Source organism: Oreochromis niloticus, linkage group LG8 (assembly GCF_001858045.2).
Source record: "Oreochromis niloticus isolate F11D_XX linkage group LG8, O_niloticus_UMD_NMBU, whole genome shotgun sequence".
Classification (NCBI taxonomy): Eukaryota; Metazoa; Chordata; class Actinopteri; order Cichliformes; family Cichlidae; genus Oreochromis; species Oreochromis niloticus.
Genome location: NC_031973.2, coordinates 19,632,336 through 19,646,381, shown reverse-complemented (window position 1 = coordinate 19,646,381; position 14,046 = coordinate 19,632,336). Strand labels below are relative to the sequence as shown.

General features: G+C 39.6%; 2 protein-coding genes across 6 annotated transcripts; one reads left to right on the top strand and one right to left on the bottom strand.

Moving 5' to 3' along the window:
• Positions 1-2,191: 2,191 nt before the first annotated feature.
• Positions 2,192-5,306, bottom strand: lyrm1 (LYR motif containing 1). 2 transcript variants are annotated; one of them, XM_013273255.2, is made up of 5 exons: positions 5,216-5,306; positions 3,497-3,691; positions 3,324-3,384; positions 2,698-2,729; positions 2,192-2,617 (listed from the first exon to the last, which is right to left on the bottom strand). In XM_013273255.2, the coding sequence occupies exons 2-5, from the start codon at positions 3,653-3,655 to the stop codon at positions 2,504-2,506; spliced, it is 366 nt and encodes a 121-aa protein (XP_013128709.1). In that variant the 5' UTR covers positions 3,656-3,691; positions 5,216-5,306; the 3' UTR covers positions 2,192-2,503. The 2 variants fall into 2 exon arrangements, with proteins under 2 accessions (XP_013128709.1, XP_003438803.1); XM_003438755.3 differs by having other exon boundaries at positions 3,497-3,668.
• A 158-nt stretch (positions 5,307-5,464) lies between these two features.
• Positions 5,465-14,021, top strand: dcun1d3 (defective in cullin neddylation 1 domain containing 3). Of its 4 annotated transcripts, none has more exons than XM_005448198.4 (5): positions 5,465-5,999; positions 7,049-7,111; positions 7,986-8,036; positions 8,147-8,693; positions 11,953-14,021. In XM_005448198.4, exons 4-5 carry the CDS (start codon positions 8,257-8,259, stop codon positions 12,494-12,496), a joined length of 981 nt encoding a protein of 326 aa, XP_005448255.1. In that variant the 5' UTR covers positions 5,465-5,999; positions 7,049-7,111; positions 7,986-8,036; positions 8,147-8,256; the 3' UTR covers positions 12,497-14,021. The 4 variants fall into 4 exon arrangements, with proteins under 4 accessions (XP_005448255.1, XP_003438804.1, XP_005448256.1 ...); XM_005448199.4 differs by lacking the exon at positions 5,465-5,999 and adding an exon at positions 6,028-6,240; XM_003438756.5 differs by lacking the exon at positions 7,049-7,111.
• The last annotated feature ends 25 nt before the right edge of the window (positions 14,022-14,046 follow it).

Below are 14,046 nucleotides of genomic sequence, written 5' to 3'. Positions count from 1 at the left end.
CTGAGCTCCATCCTGTGGCTGCATGCGGGCTAATGTGACACTAGAGGATAAGCAGAATGACCTCTAACTGTCTTAAAAGAGAACAGGCATTTTATAGTCAAGGTGACCCAGTCCACAGGGTGACTGAAAAGGACCTGATAAAGTATGTTACAGCTCAACGTCACACAGCACAGTATCACCAGAGAAAAATACTGAACTGTAAGTGCATGCCCCACTGAGATTACCAGAGGGCATGTTTGCTGATCTACATTTTTTGATTTTTTTTTCTTACACTTCAGGAAAGTGGGGCAAAACATAAAAATGTACTCTGGTCCCCACAGAATCGATCAGCTACAGAGGGCTTTTCAAGTACTTTTGGGCTCCAGCCAGCACACTGAAGTGTACCAAGTTACTGTAGTGGCTCATCAGTCATAGAACTTAATGACCTTATATTTACAGTGGTGTGAAAAAGTGTTTGCCTCCTTCCTGATTTCCTATTTTTTATATGCTTGTTACACCGAAATGTTTTACATCATCAAAGAAATTTAACTATTAGACAAAGATAACACAAGTAAACACAAAATGCAGTTTCTAAATAAATGTGTTTATTGTTAAGGAGGAGAAAAAAATCTAAACTTACATGGCCCTGTGTGAACATGTGATTGCCCCCACCTTGTAAAAACAATGGTTAACTGTGATTAACCACATCTTTTACAAAGTTGAGTTCAGTTTCACACCAAGGCCTGATTACTGCCAGACCTGCTGAATTAAGAAATCACCTAAATAAAACCTTTCTGACAACTGAAGAGATCTCAAAAAAAGCAGAACTTTTTGGGAGGTTTGAGTCCCGTTACATGTGGCATAAAACTAACACAGCATTTCAGAAAAGGAATGTCATACCAATAATAAAATGTGGTAGTAGTGTGATGGTCTGGGGCTGTTTTGCTGCCTCTGAACCTGGAAGACGTGCTGTGGTAAATGAAACCATGAATTCTGCTGTCTATCAAAACATCCTGAAGGTGAATGTCCGGTCATCTGTTTGTGACCTCAAGCTGAAGGGCACCTGGGTTCTGCAGCAGGACATTGATACAAAACACACCAGCAAGTCCACGTCTGAATGGCTGAAGAAAAACAAAATGAAGCCTTTGGAGTGGCCTCAAAGTCAAAGTCCTGACCTGAATCTGATTGAGATGCTGTGGCATGACCTTAAAAAGGCGGTTCATGCTCGAAAACCCTCCAGTGTGGCTGAATTACAACAATTCTGCAAAGATGAATGGGCCAAAATTCCTCCACAGCTCTGTAAAAGACTCATTGCTAGTTCTTACAAATACCTGATTGCAGCTGTTGCTGCTAAGGGTGGCCCAACCGGTTATTAGGTTTAGGGGGCAATCGCTTTTTCACACAGGGCCATGTAGGTATGGATTTTTTTTTCCCTTTTAATAATAAACAACTTCATTTACAAACTGCATTTTGTGTTTACTTGTGTTATCTATGTGCAATATTTACATGATGATCTAAAATCATTTAAGTGTGACAAGCATATAAAAAATAGGAAATCAGGAAGGAGGCAAACACTTTTTCACACCACCATAACACAGAAATATTTTCCCTTTTAAAGATGAACAAGCTTCCTCTTGTTGATAAAACATTGATTGTTTGCTGTAAAGTTGATTGGCTTTCTTGGATTATTAATTCAAATCACAATTTCATCATTTATTGTGCATTTAATGTATTTTATAAACTGCACATGAGTCACTATGCATAATACCTGCTGTCCGTGAATGAGAGGTGTTCATTGATCAGAGCAAGTAAACTTTTAAAGAGAGCAGAATATTTGTGATCATTTTACAGCGAGAGCGAATGCTCTTTAGTCTGTGCTGAAAAATGACTCGGTATTCAGTCAACAATAACATGAGTCATATTAGACATGGATCACTGACCCCACCTGCAGGTCATTGCCACTATAATCAATATGCGAGTTATCCCCAAATGGAATTGAAAGCGATGCACGCCCCGAGCTGTTCTTCCTCTGTATTCTCTGTGTCATTATTATGGGGGGACTGAGGTAAATAAAAAATATCAAAGCAAACTGCTCTCATAGCATTCTGGGTTTTTTACGAGAAAACAGTTTTTTTTACTAACAAAACAGATTATTAGAGAATATTTAGTGAATTTCATGATTTCGGACAGTGAGTTTAAAAGAGTCTGGAAATCCTTCACATTGAGACACTTTTATTAATCAAATGAACTCAACGATAAATAAAACATACAAACTTGTATGATATTACAAAGTGGTACAGTGGGAGCTTTCCTGAGCTGAAAGGAATCTGACGCTCTTCACCTACAGTTACAACTCATGATTGTGTTTTGAAAAAGAAAAAGAAAATACAATGAAAAGTGGCTTTATCCTGAATGACGTGCGTTCCTGCATCATTGAGTGCTTGCAGCATCTCGACTGCAACAGCACTCTAGTTTTCTCTCCTTGGTAACTTGAACTCTTGACGAAGATCGGGGATGTCGAGCATCAGGTCTCATCATGTGACTGTAAGTAAATTGGTTTGGCCTGTTTCCTCAGGCGCTGCTGTGCTCGCAGCTTCCTGCCCTTCTGAGTTGCCAGTCCCATGGGTGGTAGATACGTCTGCAACACACAGAGTATGCAAATAAAATTCCCCCAAAACAACATGACCCATTATGGTCTAATAAAGGGTAATTACTTACAGCTCTTGGATATGGATTTCTGTAATGAAGACCTTTAAAAAACATAAAAAAATAACAATGTGTCAGTGACATCAAACTATAAACAAATTATAAAATGAAAGCCAAGAAAAATTATTGTTTGGGTAAGTATGTAAGAGCACAACATAGCACTTTTCTCATCCTGTTACTGCAGGATTGCATTGTTATTTTTTTTTCCTCTGCAGTTTCAACCATGATTATTTTTATCCAAATCATTCAGGTCATCAGGTCAGCTTTGCTGCTTACTCACGCTTGACATGCTGAAAACCTTTCAACTGACAAAGAATCAGTGTGTGATGTGTAAGAGTTGCATAATCGCAGCATTGTATTATTGTTAACCTTTTCAGAATGTTTGTGCAAGTCAGATGTTTCAGTACATTCAGTCAACAACACCATTCTGCATGCTTTCAGGCTGAAGACAACAAGCATAAAAACATCCCAAAAATCACTGATACAACTGAGCTAGAAAGGTTACGTACTATCAATATATTTCCCTGAGAAACATGAAAATAAAAAACAAATGGTGTTGCTACTATTTTGGCCTCTTGACATGCTCACTACAGCCAGACATAAAAAAACAACAACTTGCTACTTTTCTCCATTCTTACCGATTTCTATCCTCGCTTCACATTCCTCTATGCACTTTTTTATTGATTCTTGTTCTGTGAGCTGAAAAACAAAACAACACACAAAAACAAAAAAAGCAGAAGTCTTAAAGATGCTATAAAGCCATTTTTTCTTTTTTTCAAATCCGTATTAGTGAGCAGAGTGTTGTTCACACCTTTTGGTTCTGTCTGAAAAGAGTGCGGGCCTCCTGCAGTATGTACTTCCTCTCTGTCTCCGTGTCACTCAGAACACCACTCTGTGCTTGCCAGGTTCGGGCGATGCGAAAAACACGCATGTACAGTGACAGCACAGTGGTACGGGTGGAGGCAGTCATCAGGGCTCAGAATCTGAGAAAAAAAACAAAAGATACCTGCAAAATAAAGTTTTTACTGCATTATCTGTTTGTGTTCTGTCCACGGTGTACCCCATTTCATGCCCCTGAATTAGATAAGCTGAAGATGGATGGATGGATGCTCTTTACTTACAGCCTTTATTACGCAATTATACCACTGGTGGTTAGTTAGCTAGATGTGACATTACTTATTGCTCTTTTCTTCAACTACTAGGAATTTAATTAAGAGCTTTACTGCACAATTAAGACATGAAGTACGTTATAACGAGTAACATAATAATAATATGCATGCTAAGCAAGCAACTAGTAAATGAATATATGAACATCTTTCCAGTACCGTGCAAAAGTCTTGAGTTTAATCTAATAAAAATGTCAAGGATAACACAGCATCTTTGCATCAACAAGGTGATTCCCGACGAGCGATTAGCTGAAAACTTGGCATAGATCTGCATGGTGTCCAATGTGTCCATAAAAAATTGAGGAAACTAAATTGTTGTAAGATGAAAATATCCCTTAAAAACTATCTAGAGCAGGTGAACAGTATCTGAACGTCATGTCCTTAAGAAATAGGGGAAAAAAATCCAGTATGACCAGACAGAGGACCTGAGAGATGCATCTGGCCCATTAGTTGATCCATCAACTGTCCACTGAAGCTACATTTGAAATGGTCTCAAGAAACCTGGGGTATGCCAAATTACACAAGAACTGGACTGAAAAATCAGTGGCAACAGGGCTTAATGGAGTGAGGAATCCAAATTCTCAAATTCATTTACAAATCATTGTCACTCTATGTACAAAGGAGGTCAGTAGAGAACAATGACAGTGAGTGTCTACAGCTGTCTGTGAAATGCCATGGATTGGCCGCCAGAGCATGGACCACAATATGACTGAAACAGTGTGGGAGAACAGAAAATAAAAAAAATAATAAAAAAAGAGATTTGAATGTCCTTGAAGACGCCTGGAGAACTTTTCCTGGAGACTACTTAATAAAATGGCAAGTTAGCTGACTAAGAGACTTCAGGATGTTGCGTTGAAGAATAAAGGTGGTCATATCAAATATTGACCTTCAAGGCCTGCAAAACTCGGTTTAGCCTGTATTTCTATTATATAAATAATATAAATTATTTCAAATTTTCCTTGCAAAATATAAAGAAAAGACTTTTGCAAAGTACTGTAGTTTTAGATTTTTAAATTATAGCTAAATATAATAGCCCTATTCAACGCTAGATGCCACTAAAATCAACACTGAGTTATTAAACAAAGTGTTACATGACTGACGGAGAGGTATTAACTGTATGTTCTAGTATGCGCGGAGACTGAATGACGCTGTATATTAAATAAAACCATTCTTGTTATTTGTACTCACTGATGTTTTAGCATCAATTGCAAACTTGAAGCTAGCCCTTATTGTGACTGACCAAAACGTACAAAGACAGGGACATTAAATTAAAGTCAACGTTACTGCCTGTCACATTAACAGCTTTTAATCGAATATTCGCTCATCATAATTTAATTAACACTACAAACGAAGAATTGACATACCGCCTGTGTCTGAAGAAGAGGATAGTTTACCAGCCGCTTGCTAGGACAGTCGCCTAATGATGACGCGTACCCATGGCTAATCGGGAAGAAGCTAAATAATAAACACAAACATAAAAGAGTTCACATACTTTTAGTCAAAGTTGTATTTGTTTCACTTGTTAGTGGATAAAAAGTAGAAATAAGGCAGAAATTAATATAAACACCTCTACAGTTCAATGTGTATGAGCAATTGTAATTAATTTACAGTGGGGTTTTTGAGTCATTTTTCATTTCGGATATTACTGTGATCTACAAAACATCCACTTTGTCCTTGTCATATGAATACTTCCATCAATTGGTTAAAAAAAAGGATGTATGTTAGTGTCGCAGACGCGAGGATCAGCTGTTGGGTGCTTGTAAGCAGGGAGGAAGTGATGCAGGAAAATGTCCATAATGTAGCTCCACTCAATGACTAAAAGGGGGAAGCACAAAGAAATTGGGTGCTTTAGTCCGAGCTGGCGTTTTAACTCACACCTAACAGCGAACACAACTGAAGATGGACTCTAAAGCTAGTTGCTAGCTTGTTACTTATTTATTTTCTAAGCGTGGAACAGAATTCAACATTGATGTGGAAGTTTTTTTTTTTTTTTGATCAGCTGCTAGCTAGTTAGCTAGCAATCTGAGTTAACGCGACGAGTTTGCTTCAGTTCGTATTTTTTGGCTAACTTGTTTAACTACTTAATTTCTTCAGCCATTCACAAAGTGATGTACATCCACATTCGACCGAATGTGTTTTCCCCTAAAGGTAAGTTTTTTCACGGTGATAATTTTGTTATTTCTTGATGTCTTAATCGAAAAATACCTAGCATAGCCGAGAGCTAACTTTTAGTTAATCGAGCTGATGCTAGCTAGCTATGACGACGTCGCCAGGGCCGGGCAGTTGGGATGGAGCTGTTAAATGGCCCGGTGCGGTGATCTAATGTGGCTCAATAGCAGCGTAACAACGACTGCCATCTGAATTTGTGTGTAATAGTTACAAGTCCGAGGTGCGGGTGATTATTTAATGCCGGTTTACACTATATTTTTGAGTGTTGTACTTGTGTTGTTATGCTCACCCGCCCAACAAACGTTAACTTGTTTGAAATAATATTATTGTAGATGTTAGTAAAGGGCAGCTGAGGATATATCGATATAACAGTGTTGCATATGTAACACAGTCGTATTCCAGTTCACCTCGGGACGAGCTAATAATCTGGTTAAACTACTGGCTGTATAGGTCACTAGGCTGCTTAGTGTTTACTAACTCCCGTGCCAGCTTATTGTGGATTATATTTGGCCAAATAAGCAAAATCTAATAAATAGAAATTCAGACGGCCATCTGAGCTTAGTTAGGTGAACTTGGCCACAGCAGACCTGAGAGAGATTTGCCCCTACATGCCCCATGTATTGATCAGGACTGGCTTTTTGCCCTGATGTTGAATACATGCATTAAATATGAAGTCAAGGGTCGTATCTCTGTTAGGTCAGTGATCACTGCAAAAAGTAGAAGTTGGTTTGAGAAGTTTCCTGAAGTTGTAGCTTTTACATCACAAACTGGAATATTGCGGCCCTTTTGAGATGTAGTTCCTTAAAACCAAACGTGTCAAAGCTCAGCTTTTCACAGTTCACAGTATGCAACATAGCTGACTTCTTTCCAGTTCTAAACAAGTAAATGAAAAATCCTGAAACAAGGCTAACTCTTTGCAAGTCCTCAAATGACATATTCATAGCATGTCGACCAAAATAGACCTGCAGGTTTGGGAATGATGAGCTATCACTTTCTGCTTATGATGACAAGATAATGTGTCTTTTCAGCATTGTGGATGGCAAGGTCACAATGATGGAGCTCAGTAGAAAGACAATGCCATCTGAAGGATTGTAAGTCAGCTATTTTATAAGTTATCAGACACATGATCACCTCATGTTTTTCCGTCAGCAGACTGATTAATTTCATTAACATGCATTCATCAAAGAAACAATTTTTTAAGTTAAATGGGTAGGTAGAGAAAGCAGTTTACAAAGCAAGCTTTAGTTTGATTAATGTAAACTCCAGTTTAGTTGCAACTTGGTCAGGATTTCATAATCTTGTATGCCTTTTGTGTTTTTGCCACATTTTACTTGTTAGAAAACCTAGAAAGTCCTGTATACTAACTTGCAAGATTCAAAATATTAGTATAAAAAAATGCGAACTATCTGGAGCCAGTGTAATTAACATATGTTGCTGTAAAATCCTAAAGAGACATGGATAACCATAGTAGCCCTGTATTCTTTGTCAATGTTTGGTGTTTCCAGTGTTTTTATTTTTCATCTGCTTTCATTATTGCTAGTAGAGAATGAAGAAACAATATGGTGCAATAATCTACTGCTTAGTATAAAACGAGGTAAAACTTCCTCTGTTCAAAGAGAACCCCCCCCCCTCCACACACACACACACCGTTAATGTGAACACAGCACAGAGGATGACCTATAAATGCAGTTATTTGTATCACAATATTTATAGAACTGTATTCCTATTTTAATTACCTATAACTAACTACCTATAACTATGGTGATACCAAGAAAAGCTCCTACAGCCGTCATATAAGAGTTATATAGGTCTTCTGACTTAACACATAACCCACTGGTAGGTTTCTGTGGTTAAGGGTGATACTCCTCTTGTACTACTTTTGACAAGGTTTCTATGGTAACCTGAACAGTGTTTAAGCATTGTATTCATGCCTATAGATTATTTTTGTTTTGCTTTGTTTTTCAGGGTTTTTAAATCTTCCCATTGAAGACTTGGATCGTGGTAGATTTAGCAGAGGTAGCTTGACATCTTCTGTGTTTCTCTGTACTAATATCCACTTTTTAACTTTTTTGTTGAGAGTTGCGGGGTGTAACTTCTTTATTTCTTAATAATGTTCTTCCCCTCAGGCTTGAGGGTATGTTGAGACGTCTTGTGAGGCCAGAGAAGAGGCGTCTAGGTGGTTCAGACGGGGACTGAAGGCGAGGAGGAAAGACAGACGAGGGACCGGGAGGAAGACATGGGCCAGTGTGTCACCAAGTGTAAGAATCCGACGTCCTCGCTCGGCAGCAAGAGTGGAGACAAGGAAAGCGGAGGAAAGTCCCACAAGAAAGGTGGCAGCGCTGGTGGTGTCGGGGGCCACAAAGAGGATCCTGGCACCCAGTGTAGCAAAGCCACCAATGAGCTGTCGAATGGCACCAAACCTTTAGAGGTCACAGTGGAGACGCCCATCATCACTGCAGGGGACACACGCAAGGATGAGCTTCTGGATGGAGATGGGCTGTCGGTCAAGCGCATTGAGGAGCTGTTCTGCTGTTACAAAGATGAACAGGAAGATGCCATCTTGGAAGAGGGCATGGAGAGGTTTTGTAATGACCTGTGCGTGGACCCGGCTGAGTTTCGTGTCCTGGTTCTTGCCTGGAAGTTTCAAGCAGCAACCATGTGCAAGTTTACAAGGTAAGGTGGAGTTTTGGAGAACAGGGCGTGTCGTCATCATCCATGTTTGTCAATCAGGATAAACTAGCATGACCACTGCACAGTAATTACTTCTGTGTGTATATTATGATACCTATAAGTATGTATCTTTGTCCGACGTGACCACAGCGCATAGCTGTTGCTCTTATTTGTTTGTCTAACAGGCGTTAGACAATGAAAATGCTCATTAAAACAAGATTTTAAAAAGTCAGATTCATTTGTCACAGCTCATTCCTGTTAGTTAGTCTCACCATGTCTCACATCTCTCTTCATTTTAAGTCAAGCAAATAAAGGTCAAAAGGGGGGAAAAAAAATAAAAATTTCCTTTTAAAATCTCAAATGAAATTTCCCAAGAAATGTTCCTTCATGAAACCAGTCCTTTTCTTCTCTGTAGCACATTGTCAGAAACATGTGATTAAGTTAGGCGGGATTCCTCTGGAACGAGGACAATCGCTGTATTATTGGTTATCTATAATATACAGCCTGATTATTGTGGGATTTGTTTACAGTAACACATTCAGTCTGTGTGATTAATACTTCCAAACTTGTTATCCATTTAAAAAACATTAAAACTGTTCTCAGACAGCCAGCAGTTTCCATCACTGCAGTAGGGTACAGTACTGTGTTGGCTGCTGGCTACTTCTAGTTGTAGCAGCAACTACGTCATCGTCGGCTGCTGTCAATATAATGTAATCTCATCATATGGATATATAGAGTGGGTTGCGCTTGAGAGGGAATGATAAGGGAATGTGATAAAGTTTTTTTTCTTTTCTTAAAGTAATATCTTAGAAGTTGTCATTGATTAGATCGGACTTTGAAGCTGATGTTTCTCCAGTGTTCTTCTTTTCATGGATTTTTCTGTTTGTTCTTGGTGAATAGATATGCCCTTCAGATAGCTCAGGACCTGCAGTGTCTTCTCCTGAATTGTTTCTTCTTGGTTTGATTCAGTGATTGCCAGTGAGCCACAGAGGCAAAGTTTTTTTTCTTTCTTTTTTTAAAGCTGTACCATTGTGAACTCCCAACGCAGTGGCACAGAGCACCGGCCACCTTCCCTCTCCTTGCCATGTTTACATTCAAAACAATGTAGGCATTGGTGGAATAACCACTCATAGCCTGGGCAAATGTTTAAACCCTCCTAACACAGATTTGCAAACACAGGATGCGTGAGGCAGTTGTTATAGAAAAGATCACTTTGCTTCTTGAGTAGGTAGCTTTTTACCGATACACTACTGCATTAGTGCTGTTGGTACTATCCTTGATAGGAGATTAGATTTAGATTGTAGAGTTGAAGGTGAAAACACAGATTATTTTTCTATTTCATGTAACTCTTCTCCTTAATTTAAAGCAGCCCATTTGTTCTCTCCTTTCTGTCTCACAAGTTCCTTGTGTATTCTGACAAATCTCCATTCTCCGTATGGCTCCTGCAAATATTGTGAGCCATGAAAGCAAAAAGGCGTGAGGGCGAACCAAATTGTTGCAGGCAAACACATTGTGCATCACTAAACTGTCCACTGAGCTTGGAGATTCGTTATATTGACGTTCAGTCATCGACATGAGTGATGAGAAAGCTTGCTGCCACCCGCTGCTATTAGATCACCATTTGGCAGTCGCCTTTAATGACAATATGATGATATCAAAACACAGATGATTGCTCGTCCCTAATGCTGGCTAATAAGAGAGGCAGGCCAAGTCTCCTGACACAGATTTCCACGTCTGTGCTGTGTAACACTATTTGCTGGAGTTGCACGTTCTCCCTGTGCCTGTGTGAGTTTCCTCCCACAGACCCACACACACATTAGGTTAATTGGTGATTATAAAATAGCGGAGGATGTGCAGTATAAGATAAATCAGTGTATGGATGACTGGTTGAATGTGACTTGTGGTCTAAAGCACTTCAAGTGGTCAGTAAGACTAAAGCGCTATCTAAATGTGTGCCGGCAAGTTGCTGGTAGACTAGTAAGTAGACTGACTCATCTCCAGGAAGCTGCATGTCATAAAGACAGACTGATGAACAGTCTTCACATGACCTAGGCTCTGTGTGCTTAAGGCGAGTGTGGTAACCATTAAAGAATTAAATCTGGGGCATGATAAACGTCTGGGTTAATATAAATGGAAAGATAAAATGACTAGTTGTGATCACAACAGAACGTTTATTAGTTGTAATAAATGCCATTTACTTGGTGACTTTTTATGCATTTTCCTTGGGGAGGTCAATAGGTTCTTAACTGCATGTGCTGATGTGTTGAGATTTTAATACCGTTCCCCTATTTAGGCTATTTAAATAACATGTTTTTAGGAAAAGACTGTCACATGCTGTTAACCACTATATTTTGCACCCCTAATACCTAGCATATGTCCCTATTAACCATTTTACATATATAAAAACAGCTTAGAAATACTATAACAAGTCAAAGAATACAGAATTACAGCTATAACAACATATGACAGAGTAGAATTTTACATATTTCATTAATAACGATCTCCTTATCGCAACTAAATGTGACAGACTAAGTCCCGTCTTCTCTCACTAAATCTCAATTTGACTTTCTCCCTTACCAAGTCAGCTCTTTAAAGGTGACGATCAGTTATTCCTGTTATGCGCTCGCTCTCAAAAGTATAGGACTGAAGCTGGTCCTCACAGAGGTAGCCATACAGCCACTCGCTAAGGGGACACACGGGAAGTAGATCGTCTGCAGTTGAATAGAGCTGCCTGTAAGCGTGGTCGTTAGTCCATGACCCCCCCCCCCCCGGCAGATTTTTAACTCAGCACTTTTCTATCGAGAGGCTTTGGACAGTACCAGACTCTGGTACCCAACATGTTTCTTTGTGATCTGATGCTTACTGAAGCTCTTTATATTACATTTGAGTTTAAAAAAAGCCTGCACTGTTGTTGGGGTCAAAGAAGGTACATCTGCCTGGGTCAGTGCTCTCAGCATTAAGTGACTGTAATATTATTCAAAGCTGCAATGAAAGAATGAAGTTTTCTATAAATTTGATAATGTGTTCTTAGATAGTACAGGGATTTGTCACTGATGTTTGTAGTGTTAAAGATAAAGCCTGGTGATTGCCTGAGATGTCTTCACAATGTTTTGTTGTACATTTTTTGGAGATTTAGGTCTTAATTCAGTCTCATATGGCTCTATGGAAAAGTAAATGGTTTTATTCTGGCGCTTATCTTGACTGGAAATTGTCATTGTGAATGCGATTCTGATGTCCACGCTTCTCGTGTTTGCATCACCAGGAAGGAGTTTGTCGAAGGATGCAAGGCTATCCAAGCAGACAGCCTCGAAGGCATCTGTTCACGGTTCCCCTGCATGCTGCTGGAGGCCCAGGGCGAGGAGAACTTCAAAGACCTGTACCGCTTCACCTTCCAGTTTGGCCTGGACGCCGAGGAGGGGCAGCGCTCGCTGCAGCGCGAAATTGCCATTGCCCTATGGCGGCTGGTTTTCACGCAGGACACACCTCCAATCCTAGAGCGCTGGCTGGACTTCCTTTCAGAGAACCCCTCAGGTATTCGGGGCATCTCAAGGGACACGTGGAACATGTTCCTCAACTTCACCCAAGCGATTGGGCCCGACCTGAGCAACTACAGCGAGGACGAGGCTTGGCCCAGCCTCTTTGATACGTTTGTAGAGTGGGAGCTGGAGCGCAGGAAAAAAGAGGAGGAGCAGGCACTAACGGCAAAGGAGGAAGAGGGGAGGTGTACTGAGACAGACTGCTCTCCCACCTCAGATAGACTTGAAACAGAGGGAAGCCGCGGCTCACAGACGTGGGGGGGCCACTGACCAGGAAACAAAAAATATTTGTAAAGGAGGGAAGGATACAACCTATATGAGTGAACTATACATCTGTGAATCAATGGATGAATATTAGTATTACCTTAACAGCTGTTCATTTTGCTCCCCTTTTTCTGTTGGGGTGGGATTTCTGCTTTTCCAACCTTGTTTTTTGGTTTTTCAAAGGGCTCCAAGAACTGTTGTGTTTTACGCACTTCTATTTAAGTTATTGTTTTATTCTTCTGTCCTCCCATATTTGGGTTTTGTTTGTTTTTAGTAATTGGACATGAAGTCCATTTTAACATACACCTACCTACCATAATCCAGCAAAATTAGCTCTTTTTAAAGCTCTGTTTCAAAGTCGGGCAACACACGAGGTTCCCCCCTACAATTACAGAAAGTGGATTTCGACCTCTTAGTACCACTCATCTTGTACAAGGAAATGGTTATAATAATGATAAAGACGAAGGGAAAATCGGGCAGCCTGTCCACAGATAATTTACTACCACACACAAGATTTACCATAAGGGTAGGAGTCAGTGAAAGTGGATTAATATAGTTGCATTGTATGTTTTTTATCTTGCAGTGCTGTGAGATTTGAATTGGTTCCACTTGAATTGCCTTCACAACTGCCTGCCTGCAATTACTCAACTAATAGTAATGGATTACAATTCTGTAACCTGGGCATTTCACTTTTAAAAAAATGATACAAACTTAATTTATCAAAGTTTCAATATTAGTTTTAAATCCAAGTTGCTTTCCATGGTAACGGATACAATCTCTGATCTGTGTTGAGTGTTTTTTGGGGGTTTTTTTTTTTTGAGTGCTTACAGTGCAGTGATCAGCTTAGCCTGTGTAAGCTGCTGCTGTACTCCGTTTTGACCTCTACCATTTTGTTGTCCACCTATTTTCAACAAGCAGAAAATGTCATATACAACACAATGATGTTGCCTTTTTTTCCCCAATATAAGAAAACCCGTATCCCAACAAATCTGTTAAAGCAAGGTCTTGGTCATTTCTGGACAGAAGATGCCTAAACCTGCGTTATATTCAGGATCATTACACTGGGCGCGACATGAAGCTTTATTGTATATTGTTTACTTTTGGGAGTTTGAAGCTTCACATTCTTGAACTGCTAAATAAAAATAAAATATGTGCACACTTCACAAATAAAGTTGATTGCTGCTGGTGATGGTTGTAATAAATTGCACAAAAACCTATGGCATGCTAAGATGCTATACTTGGGAACGCTTTGCAGAGAGATTGATGTCAACCACATCGAAACCCTCTTCAAAAATGTTAATTAATTTCACCTATAGCTTAGAGGTTTCTCTTTTTTTGCCATGAGTGAGTGTTAGACTGGTTAATCAAGAGTCTCCGATGGAGGTTGAGTGTAAGAGGGTGACCATAACCTGGTTTGTCTGGTTTACAGCTATAATGGTTTTATTTTAACTCCCCCACCCCTCCTCTTCCCTTTTCCTTTTTTATATAAAATGTATTGATTTATAATAAATAAAAACAGTGTTGAATTTTTGACCATGAAAATTTGTCTCATTTCT

Coding starts and splice junctions, on each gene's coding strand:
- lyrm1 (XM_013273255.2), bottom strand. CDS start 3,655: ATGACTGCCTCCACCCGTACCACTGTGCTGTCACTGTACATGCGTGTT. Junction 3,385..3,496: donor TTTTCAGACAGAACCAAAAG/GTGTGAACAACA, acceptor TTTGTTTTTCAG/CTCACAGAACAAGAATCAAT. Junction 2,618..2,697: donor GAAATCCATATCCAAGAGCT/GTAAGTAATTAC, acceptor TGTGTGTTGCAG/ACGTATCTACCACCCATGGG.
- dcun1d3 (XM_003438756.5), top strand. CDS start 8,257: ATGGGCCAGTGTGTCACCAAGTGTAAGAATCCGACGTCCTCGCTCGGC. Junction 8,694..11,952: donor ACCATGTGCAAGTTTACAAG/GTAAGGTGGAGT, acceptor TTGCATCACCAG/GAAGGAGTTTGTCGAAGGAT.